General features: G+C 37.1%; 1 protein-coding gene across 1 annotated transcript in view; it reads right to left on the bottom strand.

Moving 5' to 3' along the window:
- The window catches only part of RICTOR (RPTOR independent companion of MTOR complex 2), a 3,179,211-nt gene extending 3,159,100 nt beyond the window's left edge, over positions 1 to 20,111 (bottom strand). The window contains exons 1-2 of the mRNA XM_044069875.1: positions 19,991 to 20,111; positions 19,816 to 19,863 (exon numbers count right to left, since the gene is read on the bottom strand). Coding sequence (XP_043925810.1) covers positions 19,816 to 19,863; positions 19,991 to 20,039 — 97 coding nt within the window. The 5' untranslated portion in view covers positions 20,040 to 20,111. The remainder of the gene's footprint in view (positions 1 to 19,815; positions 19,864 to 19,990) is intronic.
- Positions 20,112 to 23,420: the final 3,309 nt, after the last annotated feature.

Here is a 23,420-nt window from a genome sequence, read left to right as displayed (position 1 = left end):
CCCCCCCCCCCAATAAATGTTGGCTTTTTCCAGATTTCTTGTGCTGCAAAGTTCAGAGATACAGCTGTGTCAACATTTTACAAGGAGCTGAGAGCTGCAGGGGAACTTAAGTTTAGTGCTGCTGATGCAGAGTTTGCTTGTTCTGTTAATAGCACAACAGGTAGTGTACTTGCTTTTGATGCAGAAGGCTGTGGGTTCTTCTCCCACAGTAGGTAGATGTATTGCTGAAACTGTACTGTGTTGTAAAGGGGGTGGATGCTGTAGCCTGTTTTAGCGAAGGTATCTAGTAGTAACTATGAACCTGTTATCAGTTTACCATCCATTCCCTATTGCAATATTACTAGTGTATCATTGTTTTTAATGCAACACAGGCAATGTATTCCTCAAGGGCAACAGGCACATTATTTGTAGATGAAACCATGAAATATAAAGTTGTTTGCTAGCAGCAGCCTCTTCATTAGTTACAGATTTCTCTAATGTGGAATTATGTAGATGGCTTTTACTAGTTCAGAGATTGTGCATATTTACTGCTACTGGTGGACTGTAGAAGTTTGAGTAGACTTTTATGATGGAAGGTGTATCAAAGAGCACATGTATGTTTCATGTGCAAGGGGCCTATGATTTGAAAACAGCCCAAAGTTAATCTATCTGCCACTGGCAAAATGTATTTTCTTTGAATGTGGGTTTCAATGCTGCTTCAATGAATGTGAGTTTCAAGAGCAGAGAAGTTTTAATTCTAAGTCTAGTTTCATTGTGAGACTGCATTGCTTTGTTTAGCAGATATTTATTGGTGTTCGTGCTGTAAAATGCAAAATAAAACTTTTTCTGGCAAATCATTTAGGAATGAAGTCACTAAATAATGACCGACGTTAAGTTTCAGACGTCATAATCTTCAGAAAAATGCATGCTAAAGCAAGACCTGATATTCTAGCAACTGTCTTAAGTTTATACAAGGTCAATTTTTTGTACTGTTTGTATGTTCCCCCAATATAATTTGGCCTTGTCCAGATTTCCTGCATTAAGAGGTTGAGAGGTATGTGCAAATAAATCGCTTTATAGAATTAGGAATATCCAAACCTCTCAACTGTCCTCAATTTTGGCTCAAAATGTTGCTCTCCCCCTAATAATCTCTCCGCAAAATAGCAATTTTGGAAGAAAACGTGGAGGGTTTACTTTAATTTTATAAATAACTGTAATGATCAGGAGTTATACATTACTTTTATTTCAGAAATGCATGTAGATTCTCTAATTTTGTCAGCTGCTCTAAGTTAACTGTGCTCATATTAAAATGGGAGTCCCTTCTTTGACAGGTTTCCAGCTGTATTGTCTGGCAATTTTATATTTTTGCATCACATTTTTGGTCCATTTTTTCATAAAATTGCGGTTTTCTGGCAAATTGTTAAAGACTGAAGTTAGAAAATAATGGCAGACATTTGAGTTTCAGATTTCATACCTTTCAGAAAATTCGTACTGATGCAAGACCTACTACTATTCTATTATCTTTCTATGTTTATAAGAGCAATATTGAAAAAAAAATGTCCTTATTTTTGGGCCTTTGCCTCAGTTTTATTTATGAGTTTGTTGCTGTAAGAGGTTGAGAGGTGTGTGTGTGTGTGTGTGTGTGTGTGGTAGGTAGCATACCTCTCAACTGTCCAAATTTTTCAGAATGTCCAGATTTTTGCCCCATATTTTTTGTCTGTTCCTCATAAATTTTGTGATTTTCTAGAAAATCATTGAAGGCTGAAGTTGCTAAATAATGACAGACATTTGAGTTTCAGACTTCATGTCCTTTAGAAAAACTCATACTAGCACAAATCATGTTATTCTAGCAACTTTCTCATACTAGCACAAATCCTGTTATTCTAGCAACGTTCTAAGTTCACAAGAGCATTATTTAATATCTGTCCCTGTTTATTTTAGGCTTTGTCCATATTTCTTGCACTAAGAGGTAGGTAGGGGTGTGTGTGTGAATGAAACATCCTAGTTAGTGGTAGCAGGTGGTTAGTAATTTACTCAAGCTCAAAACCTGTACCTTAGTTACAGAAAACAAAAGCATAAATTCTCTACCCCAACTACCATGCTACATTTTTCAAAGAACTGACATTTCAGGTTAATTTTCAATTCAAGGAACAGAGTTTGAGTGAATTTATATTATATTACTGAAGAGGCATTACAGCGAATGCCTCTTCATCGACACTAAAAGAGCGAACCGTGAATTACAAGAATGGCCGTAGCTTGGCTGGGGAGGGGGGGTAGCAGTTTGAGAGCTGTGAGTACAAATTTGAAAATCCTAGCTACACCCCTGCTCCTAGATTATTTAATTTGCTTGCTGCTACTGATTCTTTAATTACCAAGATAACAACCCCCATGAACATTTCGAAGCTCTGGTCTTTTATCTGTTTTTGGCTTTCACAGCATCTTGGCTGTTGCATCACTGTGCACATATACACGCTGATTGGCTATTGGTTTCTGCCCTGCTTCAATCCCCTTTCAGCATGATCCCAAGCCACCCTCTCCCAGGCCGTCAATTTCTATAACCCAGTACTTCCACCTACACCAGCTTCACTCTGTCCAATACCATCCACACAAAGTCTTCCACAAAAACTAGTCAAATGTGTCTTAATCTCATTTATACCTGCTTTATCTGCTCTTTTACTGCAAAGTTCCTAACAGCACTAAACAGTTATGCCACCATTTCCTGCTCTGCACTTTTACTGCTTCATCTTCCATTTCCTTAATACGCAGTGTCAAGCAGTGCAAGGAAAGTAATGGCCAGAGTTTTGTTTTCCTGTTTGCAAAACCATGGCCCCAGTACTTTCAACCACCCCCAAAAAACAAGAGAGACAGCAATCCTCATCAATCAGTTTTTACACCCTACAATCTTCTTACTCACCTACTCAGAATCAACATCCAAAGTTATGTTACAAATAAATTCCTTCACCAGTCCTGTTCCACTGCCTCTCTTTCAGCAGGTCATTTTCAATGTAGTCCAAAATCAAATAAATCCCTATTTTCATTCATAGTCTAGATCCCAGCCTTACCACCATCCTCCCAGCCTTACCACCATCCGTACTATCTTCAATCCTCACAAACCTTCTCCCTCTCTTCCACAACCACCCCCAAATAGTCCAATATCCCCAATTTATTCTCTACTCACTCAGACAGGCTCACACCCATACCTACATTTCTCGGCCCAAATTCACACCACTCATACTGCTGTTAGTCTTCAGATATAACATCTAACCTAATCCAGGTCTGTTGGCCAGCAACTTTTCTACAGCTAACCAAAAAACTCAGCTTCTATAACCTCTGCCCTACTATAAACAAACAGCAACAAAAACAAGCTAGAACACATTAGTTTATTCACTAAAACACAAAACCTAGTCATAACTTCTGTTTCAGATTCATAGCTTATACAGGACTAATCCTCAAACATTTCTTTCCCGGCAACTATACATTCAGTGCCAGGCAGTATGACAGGCCACATAGCGAGTCATCTACTATACAAAACACACCTACACATAACTACTGTGTCCCAAACTAATGAAACAGCTCAAGACAAGCCCAAATGGCTAAGAATAAAGACACACACCAAAAATACCACTTCACACCGCCACAGTCTACCTCCCTCCATAACCAATAAATTCCAGACCCTTCCTCATAGCATATAAAGTTCCAAAATAAAAAAAACACATCCTACTTATTCTAAGGAACTTCAACGCCTTCTAGGACCAGCAAAATATCATTTAACTTTTAACAGACCTTTACCTTATGTAGCTCAAAGAACCTACTGACCATACCCTATCCCATTTCATCACTCCCGTCTTAATCTAATCTACTGATAACTAACCAGCCTAACAACATTTCTACAATTCCCATTAACCTGCCACTTTCCCATTACCTTTAATATTCAAAACATCTCAATACATCATCTAGGCTTTCACACTCAGAGCCCCCCACCTAAAAAAGGCTCTAAACTTGAACCAAGCTACTCCTTCACAGTACACCAGGCACCCATACCATCTTTGCAAAACCTAAACAATGTGGCTGAAAATGTCACCAACTGTCTTAATCTACAAAATAGGGCAGCCACGGTGGTGCAGTGGTTAGTATTGTCGCCTCACAGCAAGAGGTTCTCCGGTTCAATCCTCGGCTGGGGTGCCTTCTGTGCGGAGTCTGCATATCCTCCATGTGGTCGTGTGGGTTTCCTCAGAGTAAGCCGGTTTCCTCCCACATCCCAAAGACATGCAGTAGGTGGATTGGACACTCTAAATTGGCCCTAGGTGTGAGGGTGTGTGTGTGTGTGTGTGTGTGTGTGTGTGTGTGTGTGTGTGTGTGTGTGTGTGTGTGTGTGTGCCTTCTGTGGAAGGTTGGGCGCCGGGCTGGCAACTCGACACTGTAAAACTCCACTGCCAATCATGAGCGGACAGGTGATCCACTGTGGCAACCCCTAACCGGGAAAAGCCGAAAGAAGGAGTCTTAATCTACAAAATACATTCTTCCCACTAGTCAATCGACTTTTCCAAAAGATTAACTGGATCACTAAAGAGCTCCTTCATGTACTCTACATGACACTGCCTGGCAAAACTGAAAACAAAACCTAGCTGAAACATGGAAAAATTCATATCTAACTAAACAAGCTATCAGATGGCACAAAGCCAAATCACTTACAGTACATGCCAAAGCACTGCTGGTAGGAGATCAGCGTACTTATTAACTAATGGTAACAAAATTACCACTGAGAAAATCAGCGGATGACATGCTCTATGAATTTCTAAACTCTTAACACTACCACCCCTACCTCTCCACCATTTCCTCCACCCTTCCACTTCAAAAATATTAAACTCCAAAGAAATTCAGCATCATTTAGCAAAAAAAAAAAAAAAAAAAAAAAAAAAAAAAAAAATCACTCAACAGCCCCAAAGAATCTGAAAATATATGCCCCTGGTTTCTGTACCACTTGAGAGAACTCATTATAACCCCTCTGTGCCACATTTACACCCCCCCCGCCTCACCAACATCATGCCCACCATTTGGAAAACTGCACTAGTTACTCCTCTTACAAAACAATCCAAACTTACCAAAGCCTCTTATTTCCACCCCTTTCCCATTCTACCAACACTTGGGGAAATCCTAGGAAAAAATAATACACACAAAATCAGCTCTCACCATATGTACAGTAGTACTACCGCCCATCACAAAAACAACATCGTTTCTGGTTAAACAGGAGCACAGTAACTGATCGCTTTGCTTTTACAAATGCAATACTGTTCAAATGGACAAAGGCAACCTTACAGGTGCTCTGTTCATTGATCTCACTCAGGTCTGACTTAGCTGAGCACACCATCCTACCCTCCCCTCATGACTGAAATGGGTAATAACGTTGAAGCTTCAGTTCGGTTCAAACACTTCTCTCCTCGAGACCCTTCACATTAAATCAGCATCAGCCCCTATACACACTGGTATCCTGTAAGAATCATTCGTTGTCACACTTCTTTTGACTCACTCCATCTCTCAGTACTCTTATATGCAAATGATTTTCAGGTCCAGCCCCCAACCACCTACAGCTACAAAGATAACCCCAAGAAGATTTTTTTTTCACCTTACCACCTAACAAAAGTAAACTCCTACTTAATCAAACAAAACTAAAAACTGATATGTGGCACCACCAAAAACTCTCAAAATGCCCTAAAACGTCAGAGATCAAGAATAAGAACAACTGTGGTGCAGCGGTTAACGTTGCCGCCTCACAGCAACAGGTTCTCCGGTTCGATCCTCGGCTGGAGTGCCTTCTGTGCGGATTCTGCATGTCCTCCCTGTGGTCGTGTGGGTTTCCTCCGGGTGCTCCCGTTTCCTCCCACATCCCAAAGTCATGCTGTAGGTGGATTGAAGACTCTAAATTGGCCCTAGGCGTGAGTGCATGCATGTGTGTGCCTTCTGTGGAAGGTTGGGTGCTGGGCTGGCAACTCAACACCGCAAAGCTCCACTGCCAATCATGAGTGGACAGGTGAGCCGCTGTGGCGACCCCGAACCGGGAAAAGCCGAAAGAAGAAGAAGCCAAATGAGACTCCCTCTGCTTTCAAATACAAAGGCTTTTGGACAGATCAAAACCAAAACTTTTAGCTTCACTTTGAAAAATGTTAACTTGAAAATCAACTACCTGTTATTCTGAGCTGGGAAAATACTTCACTCCCTTTTCACACCAGGAAGAACAATCAGCAAAAGCATCCTCCTTGCTCCATTAGAATATGGTGTACCCATGACGGTCACAACTTCTAATAAAGAACATCTGATATAAAAATTACTGTCAACAAAATCTGCAGATTCATAACTAAACTCATTCCCAACATCCCATCCTATAACTTCTGAAGTTCCTAACATGCAAGGTCAGCCCTGCATACACCCACAACAAAGCTTTTCACTGCACCAGCTGCAGTTTTTCTCTCCTAGCCCCTAAACTTTGGCAAAGTCTCCCTTTCTATGCTACTTTCAGATCACAATTCAAAGTTCTCTTTAATAACCAACAGCAAGGCCACGTCACTTATTCTCACAGATACATCACCCAAACATTAAACACAGAACTCTAGCTATTTTACCATTTCACTGACAAAATTAATACTACTTGCATATATGTACATACTTCCTTCTTTTAGGCTACCGATCTCAACCACCAATCATTCTAAGCTCATTCTCTACACTTTTCACATACTGACAATAATGTCATGGTTTACTCTACACTTTTCACATACTGACAATAATGTCATGGTTTACTCTACAGATAGAGTAAACCATGACATTATTGTCAGTATGTGAAAAGTGTAGAGTAAACCATGACATTATTGTCAGTATGTGAAAAGTGTAAACAACTACATTACAACAACCGGTACCACAATACATGTTTGTTATGTTGCAATCCTTTTATTCAGTTTTCTTATGGTCTGTCTGTAACATTTGTGCTTACTCTACTATCACAAGTTGAACCTGGAATATATACCATTTCTGATCACTGCCCTACCTCAGCAAACACACATTCATAGATACATAACATAAACAGACAGATTGACAACCACTTTTTATCTGTAGTTGAGTGCAGGTAACGGGATACAATATCAAAAATGAGTTCCTACTTACTATTTTGATAGTAACATAAAGAAGAGTTAAGTAACGTTCAGCATACAACATTTCACTTCAACCTATATAAAAACAGGTATCTAAAATACAGCATATTCAATGTTACTTTACACGTCAATGTCAAATATGGACACATGAATGTCAAATAAGGAATCTTTATAAACTATAAAACTCTGAGAGATGTAATAATCTTAATTTTCATTCACCGACATGTAAGGGGTGATGGGAGACCAAGTGTACAAATTTATAAGTATTTTAAGGATCCTGAATTAACATTCTTTGGAATGAATTCCACTTCGCTTATTACATCCCACAACTTCAAACTTCTACTGTTACTTGTAAAGCTAAAATACCACTACCAGAAAGATTTCCCATTACAGGACCAATACCATTTATTTTATATTAAATTCTTAGCAACATGGCTGCATAAAATTTATGTTGGATAACTATTGTAGAATTAGCAAATGTAATCTATTTAATATGCTGGAGGCCCACACGAAGCCTTAGCTTGTGGCAGTTTTTAATCTGTGAACATGGGCATTCAGAATCGCCAATTAGCTGAAACACCTGATGTTCATAAGGGTAATTTGCATATATCCCATGTGCCTCTGATACAAGTGGTTTGGGAGGTCACTAAGTAGAAGTTCTAACTTTGCTGGAGTTTTCATTTTGTTTTTACTGGATTGTTTTTTCAGTGACCTTCTCTCTCTTATTGTTTTAATATGTGAACTAGGAATGAATTTAACTGAATTACAGGCCATAATACATTAATTCAGTTTAAAGCAGTCCCAATTCATATAACATTTTACAATAAAGCAGTACACAAATGCTATGATGTTCAAGTTCAATCTGCCTGCTCTGTTACTGCTTCACCAAAATAATTCTCTGACATTCTCTCATGTACTGCCTAAAAAGTAAGCAGTTTCTTACATCTACTTTTCCTTTAACAAACTACATTAAAAATATGTACAGAAATATATTTTAACCAATACCCTGCTCTGTAAACAAATATGCATCACCAGTCTATTCTTCCAATCTAATGCAATACTGTACACCATTATCCTCCTATCACCATGTCTTTCTAATATAACAAAAATTAAAATAATATTTTCATTACTTTTAAAGGATCAGTGAAGTTTAAAACAATTCTCTCTCCACCCAGTACCTTCAGTTGGACCCACTCACATCACCTCCAATATTCTTTCTCCTCCTCTACAGGGAAAGCATGCACTGAGGCCAACTGCTAAAAGTTTATTTGCAATGTTTCTTTACTACATTACTACAAGATAATCTTTGACACAGAGTTAATGAATAATGTCTGCACAACAAAAAGAAATCTGTTTAGGTTTCTTACTGTTTTTTCTTTTGTTTGATTTCACTGCATATATACGTGTAAGAGTGAAAATGGTCCATACAGATTACAAAAAAAAATCAGTACTCTACACTGGTTAATACACACATAAACACTAAAAGATTAAGTATTACCATCAGCAAGAGGAGTAAAACTGCATGAATCAGGACTCTAAGGCAATTAATGAACTGCACAACCATGTTTGTGTACGTGTGTATCTATACACACACACATACACGTTGTCTACATACATCTATTTCACTCACACACACACACACACACAACTACATACGCATATTTACATACCACTCAACCTAGAACAAAAGCCCTTGAAAAGAAGGTACATCCAGCCAAGTCTGGACATCTAATTAGTATAAAATCTGAAAACCAAATACCACAGTGCTCTTCCTGCTTCTATTAGGAATGTAGGACACTACACAGAAACATGTTTAAAAAGAGAAAGAGTGGCAAACATGATGGAAAGATACAAGCATATTAACAAAGAGGCAGCAGAAAATCTGCAAAATTTAATGAACTGCAATGCAAAATTCTACCACACAAAGTCATTTATTTTTGCTTCTGAATAAGGTAGATGGAAGATGCGTGTCCTCTCATACACATTCTCTAAATTACGGATACCAGCAGTACCCTGTTCATGTACTAAGGTTTTCCGTCTACTAGACAGCTTCAAAAATATAAATAATATATTATGAGGGAGATTTGGCAAATCAAGCCTGAAACCTCGATAAATAGCTGTGTCATGTGCAGGAATAAATAAGGGTTAAAAAAAAAGGTTCCTCGGAAAGAAGTACATTCGAGATTCTGTATATTTATAAAATGGGCCATATAAACTAACCGATCAAAACTATCTACAACACACAACTCACAGATTGTGTAGAAGCATCGCTACCACTGTGCATACTCTCCTAAATTCCGGACTATTCATACAGCTTCAGAATGGGTGGAAACTTACTGCCACTGTTACTTAGAATTTAATAAAATTAGAGAGGACATTATGTTTCGGGATAATCTCTTAAAATGAATAAATTAGTAACATGCTCAACCTCTTGTAAAAATATACTATCGTTACCAACAATTCTACTAATTCTAATTAGCTGCCTACGAAACTTATTCAACTTCATAAACTCTGAGTGGTGACTATGATAATGAAGATAGAACATTCACAAACAACTATGGAAACACCGATTACTTATTTCTAAAAAAAATATAAAATTTGTTTGTGTCTTTCAGCTTTTCCCGGTTAGGGGTCGCCACAGCGGAACTCCGGTCCGCTAATGATTGACAGAGTTTTACGTGCTGGCTTGCCGGGCCTAACGCACAACCTTCAACGAAGGAACGCCCATTCACACCTGTCGCTACACAGACGCTAAAAAATACAAAATAAAGGTCTAAAAAAACTCACAGCCACCAACATCACTCCAAAAGTAAAAGGTTAACCAGGTTAGACTGTGACCAAAAACACTCTCTGTTGGCTGTAAAAATCAAGGAAAGTCACTTGGATTGATAAAACACAGTTTATTCCACGACATAAAATAATATATCTACAGCGTTGGCAACATTAGCAATGTTAAGTCACTGTATCTTCCACCAGACTATGGATTATGGTGGAAGATACAGTGACTTAACATTGCTAATGTTGCCAACACTGTACATATATATATTCTACCAATATTCCAAAACTTGTAAACCTGCCCATCCAACCAGTCTGGTTCCAACTGTGACTCCTGTATCAATTGGGAAAAAATGTGTGGCATTTTTCGACAAAGCTGTTATATAGTCAAATAAACTAGCCAGTTAGTGTACCAGGAAAACCAGATAAGGGTACTGTATAAGCCTCAGTGGAGCAACAGGTAGCACGTGTCTTTGGTTATGTAAGACCAGAAGGCTGTGTTTCTATTCCCACTCCAGAAGACAACTGCTTACACTGACCTACAGTCCTTCAATGAAATGTTAATGTAGACTCATCTGCTTGAGGTGGTGATAACTCAGGTGTATATAAAAGATCCCACAGCACCAATCAAAAACAGTAGGGGTCCTTTAATTAAAACACAACATACACATTCCTATACACCTCATTATTCATCCAAAACTGGCCTACACTCCTTCTCCCACTACCAGAAATCTAATTTTTCACAATATACCAAACAAAATCAATTTCCCATTAAAAATTCATTCAATCTTTCTTTCCAAATAACTCATATGAGATGTATATTTAATCAGAGCTTCTCATATTCTTGTTTATAATATTCATACATAAATCACTCATATCTGTATCATTTACATCAATAATATTCTCAAAAAATATGTTCACACAACTTTTTCCAGAGTTTAACTACTCTTTTAAATTAAAAAAAAAAGTTGTTGTTTCTTCTCCCCCACAAAATAAATACTCATTCAATATTATTTTTATGCAGTAAATTTCCCTTTATCAGTAACTAATTTTTTTTACCAGTCTCCATAGAAAATCCTGACATTCTAAAATCTTAGTAAACCACTTCCTCCCTAATTTATTGGCTTTTATTCTTCTTGAAAATATTCCCATGGATTTATATAATACTGCTTCATCACATTACTATACCACATCCTTCTATTCTTCTCTAAATCATCAATTTTCATTTTCCACGTTAGCAATTTATTCATTTATATAATCTTTATCTTTTCCCTTATATCCATCATCTTCTAAAATTGTTTGTACTCAAACATTTTCACTATTATTTTCTCATTCTCTTCATTTACCCACTTTAATACTCCACACAAAATCAGAATAGACAACAGGATTTAATAACCCCAATTTCCCCTTCACCTTCCCTCATATACAACACACCTCTTTTCACTGGGCATAATCTTGAACTCCAGAAAGAAAACACTAACTGCACAATTTATTTTTATACATTCCTGGGATTACATACATTTGACACGTATGCTAGGTTTCCCCATTAAAGCAGAATTCATCACATAAACCTTCTTCTTGAATGTTAATCTACAAATCCTTCATATAAAAAACATACTTCTTGCATTGTTTATCAAACCCTCCCACTGCCTCATAACTACAAATGTTCCCAAATGTCATCCCTAACAAAGATCAAAAATACACCCCTCCTATTTTTTACATCACCAAAACACTTTTATTCAAGGTCATTTGCAATTCCACTAAACATCCATTCAGACAAACCATCACTTCCCTCATCCAAATTTTATTCTTAGCAAGCAAAACATGATCTGCATATGTAGAAACTACTGGAATCACCACTTCCTTCTGTATCACACATCCAGCATTTTTTATTCTATAATTTACATCACTCACTATTGCATACATTACTAATGCAAACAATACCCCACTCATGGGATATTGACATCACTCACTATTGCATACATTACTAATGCAAACAATACCCCACTCATGGGATATTGACATCTTACATTGAATTCATAGGTTCATACGTTGGTACTAGGCTATCGGCCCTAGACTGGCCATAACAAATTCCCTGTCTATTTCTTCCCACAATATTTACTTCCCATGGGCATTTCTTTACTCTGCTACCCATTCACTTACACTCTCACTCTATTATTTTGTTATGCTGACATACACACTCTCCTAACTCTATTATCTACTCCATAACATCCCACAAAGCATGTCTAATTGTACACAATGTCTTATATCACCTACCATAAGTTTCACATCTTCCCTTTTACTTATATCAGCATCCACAATTTCTTGAACTGACAATAATTCCAAACATCCCTTCCCTTTTATACCATACACTCTTCAACAACGTCCTTCAACTTTCTTTCAGTTCTCTTCTATACATACTTTTTAATGAAAATAATAAAATTTGCATTATTTAATGAGATCAGTCTCTGATTTTTATTTCAATCTTTTCATTTTTCTTTCACAGAATTTTTAATATCCCACTAAATAACTCTTTATAAACTTTCATTTAAAATGTTTGCATAACATTTATCAATTCCTTAATTTTTTGTACATTTTATATCCTATACCACTGACCTGATACTGACTCAGTAGTACTTCACCCAATTCAGTAATAATAATTTCTTTTTAGTCTTCCTTAACTTGTTCATGATCTTTTTTACTTTCCATTCTCTCTTCTCACTCATACTTTGCGTCTGTGTTCTTTTTCTCTCCCTTTATAATTTTCATTTCCTTTATTATTCTGTTATAGTCCTTTATTATTTTATGACAAGATGCACACACCTCCGCTCTTCTCCTTTGTAAATATCTCTGCTTAAATAGTAATGTTTTGTCTCAATTTATTTTACATATTTCCTTTTCCATGTCTCTCTTGTATTCATCTTTAAAATCCTTCAATACATTTCGACACATCATTCCATACTTCACTTACTCTTCCTTTGTTACATCATTCTGCCACTAGAAAAAAACTTTTAAACTTCTTTCTAAATTCAATACACCATTCAGATCAACTTTTATAAAAGTCTTTTATGGTTATAGGATCTTCCCTTAACTGCGATGCTTCCCACTCTCCAAATCCATCCCATCATTTCTCATGCTTTTAAATTATCTTTCCTATTTTAATATACTCCCTTTCTTCCATCCCCTCAATCCATTTTGCCAAATGATCCAAAAAAAAAAAAAAAAAAAGTCTCTACTGTATCGCCAACTGCTATACCCAAACCTTCCAATACTACAAAATAATCAATTTCAGATCCAACTGACCTTACATTCACTTCACAAAGCTAACTTGCCACATCATTACTTCTTAAATATTTTTTACATTTTCCCCTTAAATCATAATTAAAACTCCCCTGCAATAATAGCTTTCATAACCAACACCTAAATAGATTCTGTTTTTCCTTTCCATTTGTATATGCATATAATGCTAGAATTCTGTAAATATACTCTCTCCATGTGACATCCACAAAAAAGTTAACATTTCCAATCCTTGCCAACGTTGAATCTAACGTCTAGAACAGTCACTTCCCAAATTCTATATTATTTTTCTACACAATTTTTCTGTTTGTAGTCTTTTTCCACTTATCAGAAATCTTACTCTACAAGAATAGCATCTACATCGCATTTAGCACACCATTCCAGTATCCCCATTTTAATAATAATAACTATAATAAACTATAATAATCACGTTCATTGAAAGCACTCAAATTCTTATTTTTTCCTTAAGAGAAGTAATTTCTTGGTTTTTACTCTTTCTCCTATTAAATATTTCTGAGTTTATGTACAAATATTCCTTGATCCTCATAATCAGAATTTTCCCTATGTTCATTAACTGAAACATCTAAAACCACTCCTTACTTTTCTTTTTAATCTTTGGGGATGCATTTTTAAATCTTCTTTTACTGAATTTCCTTTTCATAATATCCTTTACACTCCCTTCACAAACATCCGAATTTATTACTTTCAATTTCTTCATTTTCAACATTCAGTTACCTTCATTCTCACAAAATACATTTTATCCAAGTCATTTTTTTTATTCCATCCTCTTTTTCATTAACACCCCTTTCTCCATTTCACCTACTTTCAGACCTTGCCATTCTTTCATCATTCTGCTCAACATTATATTGATTATTCTAAAATAAAGCCAAAAATGTTGTTCACTTGTACATATTCTCCAATCCTTTTTACACTTGTCATATGACCTTTCCCCACACTGACTATATCTTATTTTTATACACTCAGATGACTGAAATCCCCATACACACACAAAAAGTTTTCAGCTGTCCCATACACCTAATTATTCCAATACTGCCATCTACGTATGTATAAATGGTTGTCAAATGCTTTATCACATCTTTTTAATATTTTAAAAATGACACCCACTTCCCAATCCATATTCTAAATACCTCTCTCATCTTTAACTTTCACATTATTAGAAACTGAATAACACAAATAAGAAAAACATATTTAACATCTTTCATGCCAATTTCATCAATGGGAAATTGAACAAGTGCTTTGTTTTTAATCAAGTCCCTTGCCTGGAAAATACAAATTCAATCTACAGGTAAGAGTCCTTTTTTCACAATTAAACATTATTTCATTAAGTCTTCAGTCTCAAATGTTATGTCACAAAATGCCTCTTTCCCCAAATGAATCAAGCATTCGATTTTCCAGATTGCATCCCACTTGTAACATTATGTCCAACCAACTCATGACTCATTTATCTTCCGTCTACTCACTGTCCATTACAAAAATGATGCCATCACATCCAACCACGAAATCTCAGACTCTTCTCCAGAATCACCTTTATTTAATAAAAGAACTAGTTTTTCATCAAGCAAACTTCCAGCAGTAATTTCAGTTCCAACAACTTCTTCAAAAATTCTGAGGATTAAAATCAGCTAGACACTGATTATTTGTACTATCCACTCACTTTTCAATAGTTTTCTATCCATCTGACAGAACCACACTACTAAAACCAACATAGGAATGGTCTTCTCCCTCCATTACTGTACAATTTCTCTTAGATAGCTCCATGCCAGTAATACAAGCAGGAAGTGCAGCAGCAAAATATTCCCCCTCACAACAAAAAGAGTAGAAGAAGTACCCTCAAGCCCTGTCCAAATTTCCACTTGTAGAACTACCATCTTGGGTCTCTCCTGGAAATGGGTCAGTAGCCTAGTGGGACTAATTCAATCAATAAAAGTATAACCAACTAAAATAAACACACACATTTGCTGTGAAGCCAAGTGAACTCAGCAGATCAAAATGATTTACAGATAACCTGTTCCACACTTTCTACTTTCTTCTCATCAGAGTACACCACTCTTAGCTTCAAAAACCTTCTTTTTAAAACAAAACAGTGCATCTCCAGATGACTCATATTAAGTTAAACTATTACAGATTTTCACTACTACAACATAACAATTACATTTGCAACCTTCAATTTCATACCATATTAGCAAGTTAATGCACAGCACACATTCACAGATACAATTCAACACAGGGGCTTAGAGTTACCTTTATAGTCAACAGTCTCTTGAAACAGCATCTTGCTCAAGCCAGTCAAATTGAACTATTTACTAACACAGAAACAAACGAAAAATACCTCCAACAGCCTTGTACCTGTGCCCAAATACACACAAAAACCAAGTAACAGGAACAAACGGACTCGGGCAAGGCTCCTCTCTCCAGCTTAAAACTCAGGTTTATTCACAAGTTGAACTGCACAAGCGCTTTAACAAAATGCTTCATCAGTTGCTTAAAAAAGATGTAAAAAAAAAAAAAACAAACAAAAAAAACCTTTTTTTACATATTTTTTTAAACACAAGCACGTTATTAGTAACTGCCTCACCTTCTGGGTTAAAGGGACCAGTTTCCTGATTACTCCGTTTAGTTAGTACACATAAACCAATAAACCTAACTCTTCAGAGCCATCCAAGTACTCTCTGGCTCGAAGACTACTACCATAATGGCAAACTACCCTGCTACTGTCTAGCTTATCTTACCTGATGGCAGTTACCTGGTAGAAATTTACTTATGATGTTCCCTTTTTCGAAATACCAGCATTGTGGCATGTTTAGTGCACTGTGTTAGCTGGAGCTGCACTTTCAAAGCTGTTGCTCCTTTTTTTCTCCACTATAGCCCAACCATATTGTTAATATATGTAATTAACAGGGAAGAGCCCCCCCAAAAAATTCCTTTCCCTCCTTTTTAATATTTTTTGAGCTACACCACATATACATTTATATATGCACATACATCTAGTTCCTGGTCTTGCCTCTGTAATCATCCAACCTGAACCCTCACCTTAACTATGTCTTCTTCTTTCTGCTATATTTATTGCTCTGTTCCTTCTTCTGACTAATCTGTCCCCCTATCATTCTTTCTTCAAGTATTATTCTTACTCCTTTTTACATTGTCTTTTTCTTCTTATCTTGTCTTTTCACTGTTAACTTTTGTCATGAGCTGTAACATTTTATCCTTACCGATGTTATACTGTAATATTCTTGTAAATACTTTTATGTATTTTTACTGTTACATCTTTTGCTTATGATTTAACTGGAGATTTTCTCCCCGGGCCTCCACTAAAAAAGGGCTATGCCCAGTTGGACCACCCCAGTAAACAAATGTCAAATAAATAAATATATACACACATAAAAATGTATATATACGCAGACACACAAACATGTAAACACATGCGTGTATACATACATATAACACACAAACACATATACAAACTTAAATGTATACATAATCATACACGTACCTGCACTCACAAGGATACACACACACACACACACACACACACACACACACACACACACACACACACACACACACATATATAGGCATGTGTGTGCACCCAATGCCACTAGCATATGCTCACAACCCTGTGCTTGTGCAACCCCAGGAGAGCACACACACTTGTGCACCTGCACATCTGCTCATGCACAAACATGTTCCCCACCCACACGAGCTCATGCACAAACACACTTGCCCAAATACACATACACAAGTCTATATAGTAGGCACATGCACTCATGCACATGCATAGATCTGTATGCATACACTCAAAGACACGGATATGCACACAGATATACATACACATGTATGCACATGCACACACATACACAATACGCATACACACACAGGAAGACATTGTCTTGTATTCACTCACACACACACATACAACTTTGCAAGCACACACACATTCGCATATCTTGACAGTAAGCACACACATTCATACACAGATATACACATGCACACATTCACAAAACTACATATACACATCTATATACATGTTATATAGGCATGCATACATTCACACACACAGATATATCTATATGCATACGTGTGCACACAAATGTGCATGCATGCATACAGTGTGTGGTCTCATGCAAGTTATATGTTTAACGCTGAACTTTGTCACACTATTCTAAATTTGTGTGCAGACTCTCCATTGTGGATATGTGACGATCAAAACAGCATTTTATGCTTAACAAGAATTAGAATAAAAAATATAGATAGCACAACAAGTTATCTAAAAGGTACAGCTGGAAAACATTCATTAACAATAATATGAATAACTGCTTTTACTACACTACTGTAATGCCTTTTTATAAATGTAATTTCTTGGGAGGGCAAATATTTGAGTAGAGAGTTATCTTCCAGCAACCTTTTTGTCTGTAAACCCATAAATAAGAGATAAAAATAAGAACAATATGCATTCAACAGCCAATATGCAAGAACACATTTTAGAGAAAACCTGAATACAGTAAACTAAAGAAATACAGCACAATTTTCATGTGTTGCACTTTGTCCACCCCCATCCCACCCCCTGTAGAAACATACCTTAGGTTTTTAGAGACTTGTAAAAAGGAAGACAGAATTCTCTCCCCAACCTGTGAACAAGTCAAACCAAACAAATAGTATAGTTTACAATATTAGTCAGGCCTATTTTTAAATAGTAACTCTCAAAGTTATCTGGCATCTACCAATCCCCATGGGTGCTGGTTAACTGAGAGTTAACTGTATACTACAAGATGCCTTGATAAACGCACATTTGCAAACATTTCTGGCATAATGGGATACATATCCTTGTTGATGGGGCTTCACATCACCAAACACACAGAAATCAAGGTACCCAAACAGCAGCAATAACAACAATTACCAAATAAACACAGACATACACTAATGGCACAAAGATGCATAAACAATATTCTTTAATGAACAACACTTAAGACACTAAAAAAGATTATCTGAGGATCATCGTAAGGGATGCAAAAAAAAAAAAAAAAAAAAAAAACTGTGCAGAAAATCTGAGCACTCCGTACCTCTTTAAAAGCATTCACAATGGTGGAGGTACAGACAGAGAATGATTAGCGTGGTAGTTCTAACTAGTTGTTTTTCAGTGCAAGTTTCTTTTTTCTTCTCACTAAAAAATGCTTGCTGTCTTCACAGTGCAAAGACATCCATACAATTCCACAGAACAAATGCATTACAACTAAATTTACAGCAAAATAATGTAATCATAGTTCTAAACATTTCAGAAGCAGCAAAAATAAATAGCAAATAAGTATTCTGCATCATCACCATCAACAATGCATGTTGAAATTTAACACCTACTTAAATTCTAGCAGTGTGCACATTACTTAGGAAAAACATAAGTCCCAAGAAACAATATTAAGTAAAATACCATGTGAGTAAATTAGTAAAAAAGACTAAGAAAAAAACACTAAGCTGAATCTCTGTTTGGCCTGTGCAATGACCCTTGCACCAGTACAACACACATGTTGCAATAAACTTGGCACAAACAAGCAGGCCGGTTTCCTAAACTGGGTCCTCACAGCTAGTAAAATGCATTATAAATGGATCACCAGTACACTACAGAGTAAAAACAGTATTTTTTTCTTTTCAGAAAATAAAATAATCACTGTCAAAAATTACTTTGGCTACGGCTATGAAGCATGCTACAAACTTCGGTAAAGTGAGAAAATAGCTCGTAACCTAAAGTCGTGCTTGCCACTGGACAAGTACAAGCAGAAAGATTATTACAGACAAAAGTGAATGAAGCCATTCTGAGAAAGTCCAACAATGCTTGGGATAAACAAGAATGACAACATAAAATGCTGAATATTTACAGTCTACCAACCAACCGAGAAACGAACACAATAGAAATAAACATAATAATCATCAACTTCTGAACTTCGCAATTACGTATACAATACTTATAAATCACAGTGAACAGCGGAAAATAAATAATACTACATTCAGACTGCCAAAACTATTTTACTCATAAAACTTTAAGGTCTATCAGCTTCCTAAATCTCGCTATTGCTACGTATATCTGACAACCCAAACAGACATTCCTTGAAGTTCATAATCAACATTACTCTGTAAACGAAAATAACTGTAAACCACATAACTGGGCAGTAGTCAGCACTATGAACTGAGTGAACAGCCTTCGCCAAACACAAACTGCTACAATATACAGGTCATGCATGGGCTGCCCCAGTCTGTACCAGTAATCGGTAGCCCCGTGTCTACCTAGTAAATGTTAAATACTTTACGACAACTGTACTTCACCATTCTTCCTCACAGGGCTACCCAAGAAATGGAAAACACCACTTCAGTACTTTAGGTTCCTGTTTTATCAATCATCTCTTCAGAGCAGCGCCGTTCACCATAAACAAGAGGGGCCATCCCTGTCCGGATCTGCTTTACCACCTAACATATATCTCAGTTAACGCCTCATAATCTGCAGTGACTTCGTACATAAATCTTAAAAATATACTGATCGGAGGTTTCCATAAAAACACTACAGACCACATCTGCATCAGCTGTCAGCATTTCAAAAAATGCTTCCCAAAGAGTCTCTTACCTCTGCTCAGATCAAGGGGTACGTTCTCCTCACCGCTGTCATTCCGACCTGTCAAACATATAGAAAACAACTTTAATGAATTTATCTATCATAACTGCAGAATAAAAAAGAGATTAGCATACGCCACAACAACCATTCGCTCATCTTCAGATGTAAGCCAAGGACGATTTTTTACCTCGTATCCTCAGGTGCCTAATGGGGCGGCCACGGATGCTGACCGCCATGTTTACAGGGATATTCACAACACCGGAAACCTCGTGGGATCTCGCGAGAAGAGCCGCAGGGCACCAGTCAAGAGTGAGCCGGCAATTATTTTCTCTTGCAGTGAATGCTAGTAAACGGGGAAATAAGGTGAGTTGAGGGAAGCGAGAATGAGGGATTTCTGTACTGTCATCTGGCGGTGAAATGAGGTAGTTCTAAAAACTTTTTTAGAGTGAAAAGATTGGACTGCAAAGGTTTCGACTGTGTCTGAACTGCTTCAGGGAAATAATACATTCTTTTCAGTAAGCTTAGCTGTCTTTTTAAGTTGTTTGACGATATTGTGTTACACTAAGAAGTAATGCCTCTTCTAAAAATTAATTTATGTTGTATTGTATTTGTGTGATGCACAGAGTCTCTGGTAGGGTTGCCACCTTTTCAGATGCCCCAAGTGGGACATTTTTGGTACAAACATCAGATTTTGCAGAGCAAAACATACCCACGGCCAGTACAAAGGACAGAACTTCATTTTTTTGCCTAAATAAAAGTTTATTCTTATAGCATTTTAGTTGCTTATTCTATTTTTTTTATAACATTTAGGTGTTTCAGATACAGAATAACTGTTTTATGCAACTATTACATACAATATAAGAAATATTTTTGTCCTACAATTTCAGGACATTTGCCATTTTTTCAATTTTTTTGCAGAACACGACTGCCTAAAGAGGGACTGTCACTCACAAAGTGGGAAAGGTGGTAACGCTGCCTCGCCCGATGGCGCCGGTTGTAGTTTTCGCCTTTATATACACTCCTCTCCTCCTCTTCACAAGCAAAGCGGGCGTATGGAGGCCTTTTAACAACACACACCTTCATGTCTGTCTTGTTGTCTCCAAAACCAAGCTGAAGCTCAGGATCCTGTGACCTCCAGTGGCGCGCCTCCCTCCAGCCCCAAACTCCGCTGCTGGAGCAGAGGTGGTAACCCTCTGGTGACTGCTTCTTGGCAACCAGATAGTAGCATATGTAAAAAGCATCCCCATATTGCAGTTTGTGGTAACTAACAATATAGCTAGGTACACAAATAATGGATATTGGTCTTAGACAGTAATTAATACATATATCACGTAAATATATGCAAAGATGTACTAACAAGTCAATGACAGTGTGACGACTAAAATTACAAATTAGTGCCCCTAATTGCGTCAAGCATGTGCTGTTTTTTTTAGCCCTATACTTTGCGGCACTGTCATCTGGTGTCAAATACCTCTTAACTGTACAGATTTAAGCAGTGTCCAGATTTTGGGCACATATTTTTGGTTTGTTCTCCATAAAATTTGTATTTTTCTGGCAAATCAGTGGAGTGATCTGTGTATTGAAGCCACTAAATAATGACATACTTTGAGTTTCAATTTTCAAATCCTTCAGAAAATGCATGTTAAAACAAACCCTGTTACTCTAGAAACTGTCTATGTTTTTAAGAGCAAGATTTAAAATGTGTCCCTATTTTTAGCCCCCCCCCCATTTTGTCGGGCTTTGTCCAGATTTCTTGCGGTTGTGTGGTATACCTTTGATCAGTCCAGTACACTGATAAACAAACAGTAAATTAAACAATAACTGACTGACACACGCACACACACGCATAAGTAAATAAATGCATACATGCATCCGTAAATGTACCCACCCGAGAATACCTGACCTCGACCAGTCATTAATCACTGCAGTGGTGGGTTTAGTCTCCTGTTTTCAAACATTTTTTATGCGTCACACCGAGCTTAACCGTATGCATTTTAACAAAAATAAGCATACTGCCATGTGGATTAAAATGATTTTAATTTTAACAGTCATTTTGCAATCAGTGAACTCTGTGTATTACCCGTTTAGTAACATATAAGTATATTAGAGAAAACCTGGCGTTATGAATTATTTATTTATTTTATTTAGTGACATTTGTTAACTGGGTTTGTCCAACTGGGCTTGTGGCCCATTTTCAGTGGAGATCCGAGGAGAAAAGCTCCAGTAGTACATTTTTAAACAAGTACAATTTAAAGCAATATTCATATAATAGCAGTTATAGCAAAACGATTCACATATGTTGGGTTACGTGCATAAAGTTAAAGTTGCCTTAAAAAGAAGCTTAGTAACATAATTTTACATTGATATAGTTCAGTAGGGCAACAATTACTTTTTTGTTTGTGTAAAATTATGCAAATGCATAGTAGACACATTGGAGAGAGAGGTGTAATGAGGTACTAAGTTTGGTCCTTTTGAGGGTACATAAAGTGAAGGAAGACTAGGTGGCGCCATGGCAAGGGCAGGTCCTGGAATTGAGAAAATAAGTTTTTAGTTCATTTTTAAAGTGTGAGGTGTGGGAGATTGAACGTAAGTCAAGGGGAAGTTTGTTCCAAGCAGGCTTGCCAGACGTCCCTATTTGGGCGGGACTGTCCTGAGATCAGCAGCCTGATCCCGAGTCCGCACTGCCGGTTTAAATCCTGGGCAGCCTCCGCTTTGTTTTTTTTTTTTTTATATTTTGATTGGCCCGTATACCAGCATACGGGCCAATAAGAAATCGCTAAACACAGAGCTTCTTGTGTTTAATGCGGAACATCACAGTTCCGCATTAAACAGAAGTAGCTCCGTGTTTAGCGATTTTTGATTGGCCCGTATACCGGTATACGGGCCAATCAAAGAATCGCAAAACAGAGCTACTTCTGTTTAATGCGGAACTGCAATGTTCCTCATTAAACAGAAGTAGCTCAGTTTTTAGCAATTTTTGATTGGCCCGTATACCAGTATACGGGCCAATCAAAAAATCGCAAAACAGAGCTACTTCTGTTTAATGCAGAACTGCGATGTTTCACATTAAACAGAAGTAGCTCCGTGTTTAGCGCTTTTTGATTGGCCCGTATACCGGTATACAGGCCAGTCAAAAAAAATCGCAAAACAGAGCTACCTCTGTTTAATGCCGAACTGCGATGTTCCTCATTAAACAGAAGTAGCTCTGTTTTTAGCGATTTTTTTATTGGCCCGTATACCAGTATACGGGCCAATCAAAAAATCACAAAACAGAGCTACTTCTGTTTAATGCCGAACTGCGATGTTTCACATTAAACAGAAGCAGCTCCGTGCTTATAAAAACTAAATATCCGTATTAAAGACCTTGCCGTGGAAGACCTTTTTTTTTTTTTTTTTAGTCTTCACTTTTGTTTGTCCCTAACTGAACCTTTATCAGCCTTTTTAACACATCATTTGAAACCCTTACTCACTTCTGTTAGAGCCAGATTACTGGACACCACTCACTTCCTTCAAATTATACAGAATACACAAATGGAGCCAGGGTGGTTAATGTGTACATTGGATGTGAAATCTCTATATGCCAGCATACCTCATTGGGCTGGACTACAAGCTTTACA

The sequence above is a fragment of the Protopterus annectens genome, chromosome 1.part0 (genome assembly GCF_019279795.1).
Source record: "Protopterus annectens isolate FY-2018-M chromosome 1.part0, PAN1.0, whole genome shotgun sequence".
NCBI lineage: Eukaryota > Metazoa > Chordata > Ceratodontiformes > Protopteridae > Protopterus > Protopterus annectens.
This window is presented reverse-complemented; position numbering and strand designations above follow the sequence as displayed.